The 16,167-nt window shown below is 39.9% G+C and overlaps 1 protein-coding gene across 3 annotated transcripts in view; it reads left to right on the top strand.

Annotated features, from left to right (window-relative positions):
- PHLPP2 (PH domain and leucine rich repeat protein phosphatase 2) overlaps nt 1-14,583 on the top strand; it is a 71,112-nt gene extending 56,529 nt beyond the window's left edge. For all 3 annotated transcript variants that reach the window (XM_037025412.2, XM_073225942.1, XM_073225941.1), the window contains exons 13-19: nt 738-938; nt 3,657-3,819; nt 4,033-4,163; nt 4,771-4,881; nt 5,698-5,892; nt 7,320-7,551; nt 9,811-14,583. In XM_037025412.2, the coding sequence (XP_036881307.2) occupies nt 738-938; nt 3,657-3,819; nt 4,033-4,163; nt 4,771-4,881; nt 5,698-5,892; nt 7,320-7,551; nt 9,811-10,962 (2,185 nt within the window). In that variant the 3' untranslated portion in view covers nt 10,963-14,583. The remainder of the gene's footprint in view (nt 1-737; nt 939-3,656; nt 3,820-4,032; nt 4,164-4,770; nt 4,882-5,697; nt 5,893-7,319; nt 7,552-9,810) is intronic.
- The last annotated feature ends 1,584 nt before the right edge of the window (nt 14,584-16,167 follow it).

The raw sequence follows: 16,167 nt of genomic DNA on the forward strand, positions 1-16,167 counted from the left end.
ATCAAATACTTCAAACGTTCTAGCGTTGTAAAATGGTATCAAACAGGTTGGGTGGGTTCAGGCTTTCATCTCAGAAAATGAATACAGTTAGGACCTTTAAGAGAAATCACAGCACTCTGAGACAGCTTCCTTGGGCAGTTTCCAGCTTTTGCTTTAGGGAGAAGAGGACATACCACTAAAGTTAATTTAGTTTTGCTTCTAGCTTTACCAAGCTGTCATTAAGGTACATTGTTTATTTGGAGCACGTTTTTTACAACCTACTTTGAAAACTGCACAATTTCTATTTCTGGGAGTGTTGCCTAAAGAAATAATTGGGTAAGAACACAAATGTGCTCACTATAATGTCTATAATAGCAAACAGCTGGAAACAGCCTATATGCTCATTATTAGGGGATTATAAAGGGATTAGCTAAATAAATATGATCCTGTTAAAACTAGTTTTTCTGAAGGGTGTCTTCACAGTTAGATATTTGTGAACATGATATTCAACAACACCCTTTGGGTGGACACACAGGCACAATAAAAGTCAAGCTTGTGTCGCTTCACTCTACTTGGATGAGTTGAATAAAAGAAGCTGGTTGGGTAGAACCAATTAGAGAGAACGACCTGGTGAAAGCTACTCATCAGGAGTTTGGTAGCAGGAAGTGACAGCGTTCCATACGGAGGCGGCATGATGGTCTCTGTAGAAGGTGGCAATGAATGACCACAGAGGAGATGACTTGCGTGTGCTCCGTCAGTCTCAGGTACTTGAACGCATCTGCAAATAGCCTGGAGTCTTTGCCGTCTGCTTGCGCCGGGGAGGAGAGCCTGAGTGCGCTGCAGCTGCTCTATCTGACGAACAACCTCCTGACAGATCAGTGTGTGCCCGTCCTGGTGGGGCACCCGCGCCTGCGAATCTTGCATCTTGCAAACAACCAGCTACAGACCTTTCCTGCAAGGTAAACAAATGCAGACTGGTCATTCCAGACCCAGAGCCCGAACTCCACAGCTGTCGCACTGAGTGCTCTTGCTCTGTGTTGGATGACTTGCTGATGCTGGGATTCCATTAGTTGAATGGGGAAATCTGTTTGTACTCAATTGTTAAACATCAGTAACCAGAGAAGTTGTGGTTCAAATGTATTTAATTCTTAGTTCTAATTACTTAATGGTCTGAGAATGTTCAGCCTAGAAAAGTGCAGGCTTATGAACTCAAAGAAATTCTGAAGCTAATTTTTTTTTCCTCTTGTCAGTACTGATGTGTAAAATACTGTTGAGTCCATTAATTTATTCATTTTTGTATATATGTTGAATGCATACTATATGTCAAGTACTGTGTAAGACTGGGGAAGCAGTGATGATTAAGTTACTGTCTCTATCAGCAATTTACAGTCAAATTGGGGAAATAGACAAGCATATAGGCAGTTGCAGTGAAGGATATTAAAGATATGCACAGGTAGCCATCTGCACTGCACAGAGCCTGGGGATGGGGTTGGCCTTCCTAGAGGATTGGTGAATAGGAGTTGGCCAGGCTACACCTATAAAAAGACGTGAGAGAGACATTTAATGCTATCAACATTTTAAACAGTGTCAGTGGAGAAATAATGCCTTCCAAAATACATTTAATTTTAAAAAATTTGGAAAATTTGACACCAGAAAAATCCATTTATATCATGCAAGTAGCTATCAAAACTTATGTCTTCAAAAATTAAGAAAATGTAATGGCATAGAATTTTTATGAATTAGACCTAACTAATGAAGTTATATAACCATATAAAGTGAAATCATGTTTGTTATTATTTGAAAACAAAACTATGTATTTTGATTCTAATTTTACTTTACAGAATTTTCTTAGAAATATGATAAATTCAGAGAAACATGTAAGACTGTAATTTTTGTAAATGTTTATGAAATGAGATATGTGGAGCTATAGAAGACAAGCAGGATAAACTTGATTACTTCCTTGAAATAACTTGAACAATGACTTTTAAAGTGAATGCAGAATCTTAATTTTAGGATATGGTAGATCTCTTGAACTAGTATCATATTAATTTAGTTGGCCTCTAATATGTTCATATAAAGTGAAAATGCCAAACCACTGACAAGTTATGTAAACCTATGAAGTTACTGGGAGATACCATTTCTCTGTAACTAATGAATGCCTCCTAATTTGATGATACACTTACAGTTGCAGGCATCACGAGCAGGCTAATATACAACTTAAAACACATTAAAGAATTTGAAAATAAAAGTAAAGATAAGAATTTATAGGAGATCACACAAAATTAGAGTACTCTGAATACAGATAATAAAACTAATGGATTTAGTAGCAGTTTATTGAAGAAAACATATGTTCTATACTGAATAATAAATCCATAGCCAGGTCATCTGAACAATGTTATAATTGCATGGGCACAGTCCAGATCTTCTGTTTCTTTTGGACTGTTTTCAGAGTCTAGCACAGTTCTGGGTACTCACTGAGAGGCTGAGATAGGGATGCTGCATTTCTATGCACAAGTCAGAAAGATGCAGGCAGAGAATGGTATGAGAGAATAGCATGAGATTTGGACATGGAGACACTTAAAAAATATATTACTAAATTTTTTAAAAAGCAAGTTATAAAACAATATATGTAACATAGCATCATTTTTTAATTTGAAAATATAGTTCATGCATTAAACAGGACAAGAATACTCCCCACCAAAATGCCACTAGAGATTATTATCTTTGGTAGTGGGATTAAAAGCTTTTTTCCTGTCATCTGTTTTCCAGTTTGTTTTTTTTCCAATGCACACCTATTTTGTAATAAGGGAACAATTTTAATTGACTGAGGTTTAGTTATTAAAAAGCATTTATGAGTTTTCTAGCAGTAGAAATTATGTATGTTATATGGAAAGGACAGTACATTTTACATAAAACATGCATGAGAAAATTTGATAGAAATTCAGCAAAATGAGAATAGGAATTGGTGATATTGTTGGTTTATTTTCTAAGCTTTCCATGTTATAGCCATTTACTATTTTTATCATTTTTTGTATCAATAAATTACAAATAAAATCAGAGCAATTTGTAATAATCTAAATAAAGGTGTTAGGCTGCCAAGGTATCTCAGTGCACAGAAAAGCTTTGCTCAGTCTAGCTGAGTGTGAAGCACTTGCCTCACAGTAGCACATTGCTGTGTGTATCGTAAGTACTCAGTAAATGTTTAGTGAAGACGGATTGTTATGAATAGGAATTTCAGATGCAGAGGGATCTTAGTGATGATTTGGTATGACTTCTTTATTTTACAGCTAAGGATAATCATGTCCACTAACATTAATTTATGCAGTATTTTACAACTAGTTAGGGGCACTGCAAGTACCATCCTTGATCTACCAACCCCAGGCTGACATGGATTCAGCAGCTTCCCCTAAGTCACGTAACAGGAAGATGTTCATGCCCACAGGATCCAGGAGCTGTAAGAGAAGCCTCAGGCTTGGTTGGAGATGCACTGAGAGGCAGACCGCGCTGCGATGCAGCAGGGGCAGCCCCGTGGGGAGCTGCTCTCGTTGCTGATTGTATCATTCTGACTAGTCATCTGCCAGTGACCAGGTCACCTCTGCGCTCTGTGGCTGCTGTGAAACTTGCTTGGCAGCTGCTCATTTTGAGGGCAGTGTGGTATTTTGGTGTTTCTTTTTCAGCAAACTAAATAAATTGGAGCAACTGGAGGAACTGAACCTAAGTGGCAACAAGCTTAAAACCATTCCCACAACCATAGCAAATTGCAAAAGGCTGCACACGCTGGCCGCCCATTCCAACAACATCAGCATCTTCCCGGAAATACTGCAGCTGCCCCAGATCCAGGTACTTGTAGGTCCTTCTGGGGGGAATAGCAAGAGTGCGAGTGAGGTGGTTCTCCACTAAGGAAGAAGAATGTTTGCAATCACAGTATATTTGATTGATTCCTAGGAAGACATTAAGTTTCCTTTTGAGGGTATGGTAGGAGATTAAGTATCAGGGAGTTAAGAATTAACTCTCTGTGATGCGTTTTCTTTGATTTCTTCATTTTCCTCTCAGTTTGTAGACCTGAGTTGCAATGACTTGACCGAGATCTTGATTCCAGAAGCTCTGCCTGCTACTTTACAAGATCTTGACCTAACTGGAAATACAAATCTGGTTCTGGAACACAAGACACTAGACACATTTAGGTAGGAAAAATTTTGAAATTAAATCCACATGTGCTCTTAGTCCCACCAGCCACGTGTGGGTGGTCTTAAGGTCTGTGGAGATCTTGCTCGGTTAATTAAAGGAATAAAATGAATTAGGCCGTAAAGCCCCTTGGTTCTCTTCCTTCATTTGATTATAGGTGAATCTTCTTTCTATCCAGTAAGCAGCGCATTTATATTAGAATTCAGCATCATGGCTACTGCTCAGCCACACTGATTATTTTTACATAGATATTTCAGGTGGCCCAGATCACATTACAATATCTAAGAGATGGTACAAGCTCATTCATTGTATCAAGACTTCATTGATATATCAGAATACTTAAAATAAGTAGACAGCTAAAATTTAGAAATCTTTATTGTGTTTAGTTTTTCATTGAAATGAGTGGCCTCAATTGTGACACTATATGGCCCCTATTTCTTCCTCCTTCCTCTTTCCTTCTCCTCGGCTGGTGGGTCAGGACACTACTGAGAATATGTCTTGTTCTGTCAACAGATTATTTTATAAAAACACATACTATTGTTGGGACTGTTTCTGTAAAATACAAACACATGTATGGTTTGATCTTCCCTTCTTCAACTTCCACAGCAATATCACAACCCTGAAAATTGATCAGAAACTTTTGCCAACCACCGATTCTACAGTTATATCAACTTTCTGGAGCCATGGACTGGCTGAAATGGCAGGGCAGAGAAATAAGTGAGTATCTTGGCCATGGAGAGAGAAAAAAGGCAGACCCTGACGTCTGAACTGAGCTTATGCTGAAAGATAGGCCACGTTGTTCTGTTGGACATAAATCAAAGTGTGACACCATCCAATAAGGCCCCTCTGAAACCATGAGCCAGGGAGACAAAAACAAGGTGAATGTGCAGTCCACAAAATACCAAACACCCCCTCTCATGGCCATAATGGGTGACTGATACTTTTTTTTCCAATTACATGTTTATCCTTATATTAATCTTCTTTCCTTGTAAATAAGATATTGAGATACCAAACCACAGCTTGGCCTCACTTTCTGACAGCATGCAATCTAGTATGATTCCCCATGTTGTTAGACCCTCCCCAGAAGGACCCAACCAAAGCCCAAATCCTTTAGCAGTTTCTTTCCAACAGCCTCCTACCTTGCACCCTGGAGTCCTGTGGTGCACTTTCTCCCTTGCTGTAAGGCATAAAACACCCAACCTGTTCAACCACAGGTGTGCGTCTTGGGGTCTTTGGCTGCAGGGCATTGACAAAACTCATCCTTAGTCACTACTGAGAGAAAAGGTTTCATCCTTCCAGCCTTTGGCAACATTGCCGTGCTAATATGTACTGCCCATGAATGTGGCTGAATTCCCCCGTTTCTTTCAATATCAATTCTTTTAGGTGCTGCTTAATTATCTAACACCTCTTTCATGTATTGATTAGGATTTACTACTCTTCTCTACCCTCAAATAATACTTTTTTTTAAAAAGAAGACTCTCAGGAGAATAATCCTTTTGCCAGTAACTTCCTTTGTCTCATACTCTGTAACAGGCTCTGTGTATCAGCCCTAGCGGTGGATAACTTTGCAGAAGGGGTGGGAGCTGTGTATGGCGTGTTCGATGGCGACCGCAACGAGGAGCTCCCTCGCCTGCTGCAGTGCACCATGGCAGATGTCCTTCTGGAAGAGCTGCAGCAGTCAAACCATGACGTGGTTTTCATGACAAACACCTTCTTGGTGTCTCACAGGTAAGCATATGGGTCGAATAATCCCTAACTCGGTTCTGCTTTAGGAAAATGCATCTCACTAGGCCAGAAGGTCAGGGTCTAAATTAGAGGTGCAGGATCAAGGTGAGATCTGGCTCCTTCTGCTGTGACCATTCTCTCTCTCTCAGCATGGAATGTGGGGACTTTGGCTTTTGAAGGAGACTGTGGAGCCATCTGTTTCCTCTTTTGAACTTGAAAGCTGCTGAGGATCTGGAAAGCCCAGAAATTATATGCAAGTGTGTGTGTGTGTATATATGTGTATGCATTTGTGCGTTTGGGGGAAGGAAGATGGTATGCTTTTATAAGATTCTCCAAAGAGTAAATGACCTATAAAAGTTTGATGAAACTGACCAGATTCATGTGTTCAGCATACTTATTATTGAGGATTTACCAAGTAATCTTCTAAGCGATCTAAGGACAAAAATCCTATGTAACCAAACTATTGAATATCTCTTGGTAGCTAATGGAACATCTTGCATATCAGGTGGGCTGCATAAATGATGTGCATAATGGAGAGGTTGTAAATTTGTATAGTCAAGGTTGAAATGGAATAGCCTGGAGCCTGAACTGGTTTTAGCTCTCATTATAACACAAAGCAAAAATGTTGGGAAAGGAGTCTATTTTTTAGTAATGGAACTGAACTGGGGACTTGGCAAAATAAAGTGGGAAAGAGAACTCAGTTTATGAAGCATCTCACAAGAGCAGGGCACTTGTACCAAGTATTTCTCCTATCTTTAATTTTCAAAACAAGCCAAAGAGGTAGGTATTTTGTCAGAAAATTTTCTGAGAAATAACTTGCTAAGGATCTAAAACCAGTAAATGGCAGAGCTGGAATTTGAAACCAGAACTTTCTGATAGCATCTGCTCTGTACTTGGTATTATGCCAAGTGCTGGGGATGTATGCCATGTGGATGCGAGGAATACGAGAAGGAACTTAAACCTAGATGAGTGGTTCTCAAAGTGTTGTTCTAGGACCAGCAGCCTTAGCATCACCAAAAACCTAACAGAAATGCTGACTGCTGGGCCAGCCCCTTATCTACAGAATCAGAAACTCTGGGGAATTTCTTTTACAAGCCTTCCTGGTGACTGATGCGCTCAAGTTGAAAGCCACTGATTAGGTCCTCATAGTCTGTGATCAGACACAAGCAGGAGCAGTAGAGGAAGATGTGCCTTCGCTGTCTCCCCTGTCCCCACGCCTTGTGTAAAATTTCTTCTCTCATCAGCAAGAGTGGAAGGCAAAGCTCTCTTCACCCTCAACTCCTCTAGCAAGAGACTGCCTTCAGGTGGCTAAGGGTGAGGCTGGCACATAGTCAATGGCAGAAACACAAGGAAATCACAGACTTGGAAGGATCACCACTTTCTTATAAAACCTAGCTACCGTGTCTTCATTTTCTTCTCTTTCTCAATAGGAAATTAGGAATGGCTGGCCAGAAGCTGGGCTCCTCTGCTCTCCTCTGTTACATCCGCCCTGACACCGCTGATCCAACAGGTAGTTTTAACTTGACTGTGGCTAATGTTGGCACATGCCAAGCAGTGCTGTGCCGAAGTGGGAAACCAGTGCCCCTTTCTAAAGTCTTCAGCCTGGAACAGGAGCTGGAGGAGGCTCAAAGGGTGAAGGGCCAGAAAGCCATTGTAACAGAGGTGAGTCTTGCTCCCCATCAGTCACTTCTGCTCCCCAGATCTAGAGAATGATGTTCTGCATGGAGACAGCGAAGGGCCATTTTCTTCCTAGCAAGTTTTGTGAGTTGTGTCCAATCCAGATCATAGTAATCTATGAAGAAAATCTGAGGAGAAAAATCTAATGAGTAGTTAATGAATAGAAAAGGCAAAAGCAAATTGATGAGAAATAAAAAATCCTAATTTGTGATCCTTTAGATATATAGCTAGCATGTGAAATGAATGTAAATGTCCCTGCAGCTAATTTCCAACACATCTGGTTTGTTATTTGAATAAGAAGAAAAAGTTCTATAGTTCGACATCTCTATTCTGAAATGCAAAGTTTCAAAATACTTTTCCTGTTTATATTGTTTATGACTTGCTTAGTATGCTCTGGTGGTATATTTTGTATAGTGAGGCATCAGTATCTCTACTTTTATATAGTTTTTCTCCTTTCTTAGAAATTAGCGTAACCATTTTGCTTTCAAAGAGACTTTAGCATTTACATGTGAACATTGTTTACTGCAAAGCAGAATTTTGTTCAGATCTTTTGCCCTTTTTTAATTGATTTGTTTGTCTCTTTATTGTTGAGTTTTAAGAGTTCTTTGTGTATTTTGGATATAAGTACTTATCAGATATGTGATTTGCAAATATCATCTCTCAGTGGCTTGTCTTTTCATTTTTTTAACAGTATCTTTGCAGAGCAGAAGTTTTTAGGAAGATTAATGAAGTTCTCCTTACCAGTTTTTTTTTTCCATGAGTAATGCTTTTTGTGTTGTATTTAAAAGCTCATTGCCAAGCCCAAGGTCACCTAGATTCTCTTCTGTGTTATCTTCTAGGAATTTCTTGTTTTAACGTAGGTCTGTGATCTATTTTGAATTAATTTTTACAAAAGATGTAAGCTCCATATCTAGACTCTTTTCTTTTTCTCACACGTGACCGTCCAGTTGCTCCAGCAGCCTTTGTGGAATAGACTGTCCTTCCTCCATGGACCTGCATTGGCTCCTTTGTCAAACATCAGTGGACTTTATTTGTGTGGGTCCATTTCTGGGCTGTCTGTCCTGCCAGAATTCTATATAAGGACTATCCATGTGAGATTCCATCCAGGGAAGCACAAAACCAAAACAAGTACCATTATAATGAGGTTGATACTATGAAGATTCTGGAACTCTGAGACATTGGTCTTGGGGAAGTCTTTTAGTCAGAACAAATGAAAGATAAAAGATAGCTTGTTTTGTTACTGTATTTTTACAGAATTTAGATAATTCTAATTTAGATTTTTCTTTGGCTGTCCTAGACAAGTAGGAGTTATTTTTATAAATGTTATCAGTATTTATCATTTGTCTATTATTATAAGCACTGTACTTTCATTATTTAGTCTTCACAATAAACCCATACGGAAGAAGTGCTTTTATTTCAATTTTACAGGTAAGGAAAATAAATTGAGAGTTTGTGACAAATTCAGAGAGAGCAAGGATTTTCCTGCAGAGAATGACTGCAACCACGAAATAAATATATTGTTTACTGTGGAGGTTTTGTTTGGTTTTATATCGAAAAGAAATCATTAACAAAGTATCTGGCAGGTTAACATTCCCGATCTATAAACAGGGTTCTTCCTTTTCCTCTTAGTTTAGAATGTCATCCATTTTGACTTGACATGCTATTCATTCTTTTCATTCTTGGTTCAATCCTTCCAGAGTAGGTAAATTATGCCACACATTTCAGACTTCCCTTTTTTAGGCTACATAACTAGAGATATTTAATGCTTTAACTACAAAGATTCTCTTAGCCATTTAATACCTGAATCTTCTCAGTCCCAGCTGTCCCTTTAAATGGGAAATCATTTTTGTGACCTGAGTTTTGGCTTCTCTGAGAATACTAGCAATAGAGAATTAATGGCAGTTCTGTTTATTGTTTTTCTAATAAATGTTTCTCTATTTAAGGACATGCTGAGGCTGGTACTTCATATTGGAGCAAATTTCTCTTGAGATGGAGGTGTTTTTAGTCACTTAATTTTAATTGGCTTTAACTTAAGTCCTCTGAACTATCTGGTATAATAATCATAGGATATATTGTCCTTTTAGAATGTTTATTTTTATAAGTCCACTTCAACTAAGCAGATCCCAGGAAAAACTATGTAACATGGCAATTCTGTTTTATTGTAGAGCCCTAAGCATTGTGACCTAGAAAGATGCAAAACTGCATGTCATTGTTTCTCAAAGTTTGCCTTCTGCTTGCCTCTAGGACAACAAAGTGAACGGGGTGACCTGCTGTACCCGGATGCTGGGCTGTACATACCTGCACCCTTGGATCCTCCCTAAGCCCCACGTTTCTTCCACTCCACTTACCATTCAAGATGAGTTGCTGATACTGGGAAACAAAGCATTGTGGGAACACTTGTCATATATAGAAGCTGTCAATGCAGTACGTCATGTGCAAGACCCATTAGCAGCTTCCAAGAAGTTGTGCACATTAGCCCAGAGCTATGGTTGTCAGGACAATGTGGGGGCAATGGTGGTTTATTTGAACATTGGTGAGGAAGGCTGCACTTGCGAATTGAATGGACTCACCCTCCCAGGTCCTGTGGGATTCAGTTCAACCACCATTGCCAAGGACACACCCAAGCCAACCACTCCATCCTCCAGTAGTGGCATTGCCTCAGAGTTTGGCAGTGAGATGTCCACCTCCGAGGTGAGCAGTGAGGTGGGATCCACTGCTTCTGATGAACACAGCACCACTGGCCTGGATGCTGGCTTGCTTCCAAGGCCAGAGAGGCGCTGCAGCCTTCATCCAACACCCTCCTCTGGGGTTTTTCAGCGCCAGCCTTCTTGTGCGACTTTCTCCAGTAACCAGTCTGACAATGGCCTGGACAGTGATGATGACCAGCCCGTTGAAGGGGTCATAACAAATGGCAGCAAAGTGGAAGTAGAAGTAGACATCCACTGCTGTAGGGGAAGGGGTCTGGAGAACTCTCCCACCCTCGTAGAGAATTCTCCTGCCCTGTGTCCTGAGGAACATCCCAGAGGGTCATTTTTTGGGATCCGGCGACAGAACAGTGTGAACAGCGGCATACTTCTGCCAGTGAGCAAGGACAAAATGGAGTTACAGAAGTCTCCTTCCACTTCCTGTCTGTATGGAAAGAAACTCTCCAATGGCTCAATTGTGCCCCTGGAAGATAGCCTGAACCTCATTGAAGTGGCCACAGAAGCACCCAAGAGGAAAACGGGCTATTTTGCTGCCCCAACTCAGCTGGAGCCAGAGGATCAGTTTGTCGTACCTCGTGACCTGGAAGAAGAAGTGAAGGAGCAGATGAAACACCAGGAAGGCAGGCCTGAGCCTGAGCCCAACGAAGAGGATCGGACCGAGCTCCCGGAGGAGTTTGATACAGCACTGTAGGGGAAGGCTGTGCAGTGTTTGGGGTACGGGACCCTTCCAGAGGCATTTTGCCTCTACATTTCTAAACCATAGATGAGGGGGTAGAACTCAGAGCCAAAAATGGTGAGAGATACCAGGATCTGGCTCAGGATAAGTTAGTAAACACCATCAGTGTTAAGTTTCACATGTAACCTGCATTGGGATTCCCAGAGTCGCTGGGAAGAAAGCAGATGTTGTTCTGTATCAGTCCTACCACCTGCCATTAACCCTTTCCCTCCTAGGATAATTTTGAGAATTTGCCTGCCTGGGCAGGAAAAGGGACTATTATTGTGGAGGAAATAATGAAAGATTGATTTTCTTTATTAATTGCTGCTGATGGGTCTCTGTGACAGAGAAATCACCTTATATCTCAACCTAACTGATGGATGTGATGTGACTAGTCACATGGCTTTTCATTCTTCTCTACGAGAATACAGCCTATCGAAATGATGTTTATTGGAAGTGTAGAACCAATCAGATAATTTATGTGTGTGTAATGTAATGAGAGCACTTTTCATTGACTGTGAACTTTTTATTTTTGAATCTGCACTCGAGCCAATCTTCTTAGAGGCAGCCTGGCACCTTCGTCCATAGGCAGAATGATCATTGGGTGTTGGAGCCTTCTATGAGGTACTAGGAAGGGCCCTGGGGAATCGATTTACCTGTTGGATGCCAAACTGTGAAAGCACCTGAGAAACTTGGGGGAGTAGAGTCTTCTTTGGGGGATCAAGGTGGGGAAAGAGTGAGGACTAAGACTACTTCCCCCAAAATTAGAAAAAGAGAAGAACCCTTTGACAGATCTGACACCTGCTAGGAATTTACCAGCAGATCACAAGAGAGGCACTGGGCAAATGGCCTCTTTCTGTGAGTGTAACGGAGTTGGCTGTCAGCCTCCTAATGTGTGGGCCAAGGCTGATGCTGCTCACATGCAAGGAACCTTGAGTTACAGCAGATGACTGAATAGACTGAGGTTCAATGAGAACAGATGGATGGATGGAGCTCGCAGATTAGACGTGTTCCTTCTCTTAATCTAAAGCAGAGGGGTGGTTTTCTAAAACATTGGAGTAGCTTGGGAGTTCGTTTATTTAATGTTTAACAGAGTACTCTTCTGAGAACTGCTTCTCCACCTCACATAGTTTCAAAGTACTGGGCTCAATTACTAATAAAAGGAAGACAATTGAGAAAGTCCTAAACTCACAGAAAAACTGGTTTATTTTTTGCACATTCCATGTAACTAGCAAATGCAGTTCCTTCTGTATTTCTGTCTGTTGCCTTTGCCATTAGAAGATTTGCTTAGGAAAGTTCATCTCTACAAAATTTTGACATTGTTTGATTTTACCTGATGGGGAATGTGTTTTGACTTTTTAGAATACTTTCACAATTAAAAAGAAAATAGAGTGGAACCATTTTTAATTTGTTTCATGAGAAACAAAATGTTAAAAGATAGGGTTGAGATATATATATATACACACACACACAACACACACATACACACATATATCTTTGTGGGGTTTTTTGAAGTTTTTGTTAAAGCAGTAATAGAAAACCAGATGGCCTGTCCACAGATGGTTATGTATCTTCATCTTCTCAGAGGTCCCATGCCCTTGTGCGTGTGTCAGTAGGGCATTGCAGTGGCTGTGTATCATTCAACCCCTCAAGGATCTGAATTTGAGTCCTCAAGTTACCAGGAAAACTTGACTTTCCCTGTGTCAAACTACTGGTCAGCTACTGAAAAATTTTAGAACTCAGGTCTTGATTTGAAGTGAGGAACATAGTGGTCGTACAAAGTTCAGGTGCTGTTAGAAAGATGGGAATAATAATGTGTTGCTGCCTTATTTTTATATGGGAAAATGGGGAAAAAAAGGGAAATGAAGGAAAAAGTCAAGATAATAGTGATGAATGAGGTAAAACATCTTCCTACCCAGACAGCAGAACCTTTGATTTACAGAATAATGGTGTTATCTAAAAAAGAAACTTATTTTGGGAATAACTGCTTTAATAGTATATAGTCTCTTAAAAACTGACCTTTATCTGTGAACCCTTTTCTTTCATCTCTTTGTCTCCCTACTTAGGGGAATCACCACAAACCCAGTTCTGAAATGACTTTACCAAAAGTAGATGTATTTTTTTCTTTCTTCTCAGAACTGTGAAATCCCAAATGTTCTTTTAATGTGGTAGATTATTTCAAGAAACATTGGGTTGTACTGAAAGCCTTTTAATATAGGCTAAACCAAAATTTATTTTTCTTTTTTGTAACTCATTCATTTCCTTCTGTAATTGCTCTGTATTAAAATAGAGGGTAAAAAGGCCATAGTCCATTACCAAATATATACAGAACTCTTTTGACCTATAAGGTCATTAACAGTCCTGTGTGATCTGATGAGGTCATCAGGTAGTGAAATCCAGTAATTTATCTCTAGGTGAATGTAATCTGTTTCCCAGGACTTTACACAGAGGATGTGTCCCTGGGTGGGCAGAGAACCACGGATCTCTAGCCCAGAGATTCTGGCCTCTGCATGATTCTCAGGTCTCTGTGTGTACCTCCCATTTAATAAAGAAGTTTAAGAGAATTTCTGAAAGACACATTACTCCTACTCAAGGGAGCAGTTCAGGAGTCCCATGGAAGGAAAAAATATTAGAGTCTTGGCAGCATGATACTCTTATTTTTATTCAAATAAATTAGAAATATATTTGAAAATTTGAATGCTGGTGTGTTCTAGAGCTTCAGTGAGTCGTTGAACTACCCACTCCTAATACAAGCGAGGGCTTTATTACACTACTGTAGAGTGTATATGTGCAATAAGTTGATGAATTCATTTTCTTGGTGTATGAAAAAGCCAATATGAGCAGCTTGGTAATCATTGGGTGCTATTATAATTGTTTATAGTGAGTGCTATTTTCCGGGAGATGGAGCCAGTTAGGTTTGGCTGATGACTGAATAGCAATTGATGCTCTTCTTTCCATGTAGACCTTCAGCAAAAGCAGATATTTGGAAGTCACAGGCTCACCTTCTCTATTTACTCAATAATTATTAATGAAGAGACCTCCATAAGGGAGTACTTGGCTGTTATCAGTAAATGAACCAATTATTAAATAGTCTCCAAGCCATTCAGTGATGTGTGCAGCATCACTATAGAACTGTCTGGTGTCACTTTTTACTTCCCTCTGGGTGGGGCCTTTCAGACCTCCCTGGTCGTGGAAGCAAGTTAATCTTTCTCTCTAGTTAGTGACTTTGCCCCATAGTAGGGTAAGCACTTCCTAGATGGAGAAAAGCAGCTACAGCAAATCCTGCTCTGTTTCCTCCATTTGGTGATCATTCAATCACACATAAGTCCTTGCATTCTAAATTTCACGCACTTCTCCCAGATGCTATAGGTTTTTCTCTCACTGTTGCCAATGGATGTCATCTGGACAGTGAATTCATATCTTACGGTTTTGTGCAATCATTGTCGTATTGTAGTCCTAAGACTCATGATAGTGTATTTTTGATATTTTTGAAATGTGTTAAATTTTTTAATTCAATAATATGAGCCAGAGCATGTTGCAGCAAATCTATTGTTTGTAAAAAATAAAAACAGTAATAATAAATAAAATAAAATGGAATATCTTTTTCATGGCTTTGTTTTAAAATGGAACACCTGTTACTTTATAAATACTTTATTGTGGCATGAGACTGTAATTTTCTCTAACGTATATAGAATTAGTTTTCTTAACCAAAAGCACCTTTCGGATTTTTCTACTTTTCTTGCATTAGAGGAAGATAAACAAATGAAACCACATTCCATGACACTCTTAGGCTATGAATTAAAGCAAGAATAAATATTTTTTATCTCCTTTTAAGGCTGAAGTAGCAATAAAGGTTTTTTACATTAAGAAACATTATATTCTGACTTGGTTTAGATGTTTAAAGAAATCCCACAGACAGGAACACAGTCCTTATTTACATGCAGGTTATTAGCTGACTAGAGAAAACTCACTACAGCTCTCTTAAATCATGGAGTAATCCAGCCATTGTGTGTCTTATATATGATGGTTTGGTGTCAGAACTTCAGATGGAGTGATGGGTTTTGTATTATTAAAAAATACAAAATACTTAGAACTCAGTTGAGTCTCTTAAACTGTTGTTACCCCTCCCCTCTCTCTCCCCCATTGGTTGTGTCTCATACTCTCTGGACTTCCAAGCAAGATTAGTGCTCTCTCACTCCAAATGAAGGCCACATTGAAATCATTTTGCAGGTTTCTTCTCTAGCAGAATGAACATTTTAAAGTCTTGGTTCAACTGTTCATTGAGCACCTTCCATGTAGTGGGCTCAATGCCACCATCTGCTTTGACACTTCATTTCCATGAGACACACCTTTGTATTCCAGGGTGGCAGAAGTGAAGTTCTCTTGAGTGATGTTCTGTGCTTGGTGTGATTAAATTAATCGTGTTTGCCTAAAGGCCACAAGAGTACATTAGAACATGTTCCAGTGTGTGATTTGTTGTGCCTGAGTTTTGTTTCTGCTACTTAAAAGATGTGATTTTAGGCAAATTACTTAACCTCTCCAAGCCTTAGTTTTTCTCAACTGTTAAACGGAAGTAATAGTATTTCTCTCAGCAGTTAGTTGTGATCTTAAATGAGACGATGCAAACAAATGCTTCCTTAGCTCAGTCCTGGACCTGGCACCCAGTGAGCAGCCATCGAAATGTCAGCTAATAGGTAAGCCACTTAATCTCCTTGAACCTCATCTGTAAAATATGAGTAATAAATCTTGACCTGCCTGCCTGACAAGTAGTAATAAGACAAGATTTGCTAAAGCATTTGAATGATAGGAAACTGAATGTGGAGTGTTGTGACTACAGTGATAGGTGGGCTCCAGCCTGTCAAGAGGAGCTGAATCTTGGGAGCAATATAACTGGGCTGGGGGGCAATGACAGAATTGAAAAGGCCGAAGTCCCCATTTTATCAAGCACAAGACCCACATGTGGGTAAAGATCTAATAGGGACATGTTTCAGGGAATACACGCCAGGTGAGAATACGTGTGTGTGTTGGATTCTTTGGGGGCAGGTGAGGAATGGGTTGTGTGCTGTTTGCTGCTGTCCAACTTCTTGTCTGCCACTCAGTAGAAACCAGGGCTGTAGCCACTGCCTCTAGGCTGAGGCTGAGAGAGTGGAAGCACCTTGCCATGGCACAAGTGTTTGCGTT

This window comes from Manis javanica, chromosome 17 (genome assembly GCF_040802235.1).
Source record: "Manis javanica isolate MJ-LG chromosome 17, MJ_LKY, whole genome shotgun sequence".
NCBI lineage: Eukaryota > Metazoa > Chordata > Mammalia > Pholidota > Manidae > Manis > Manis javanica.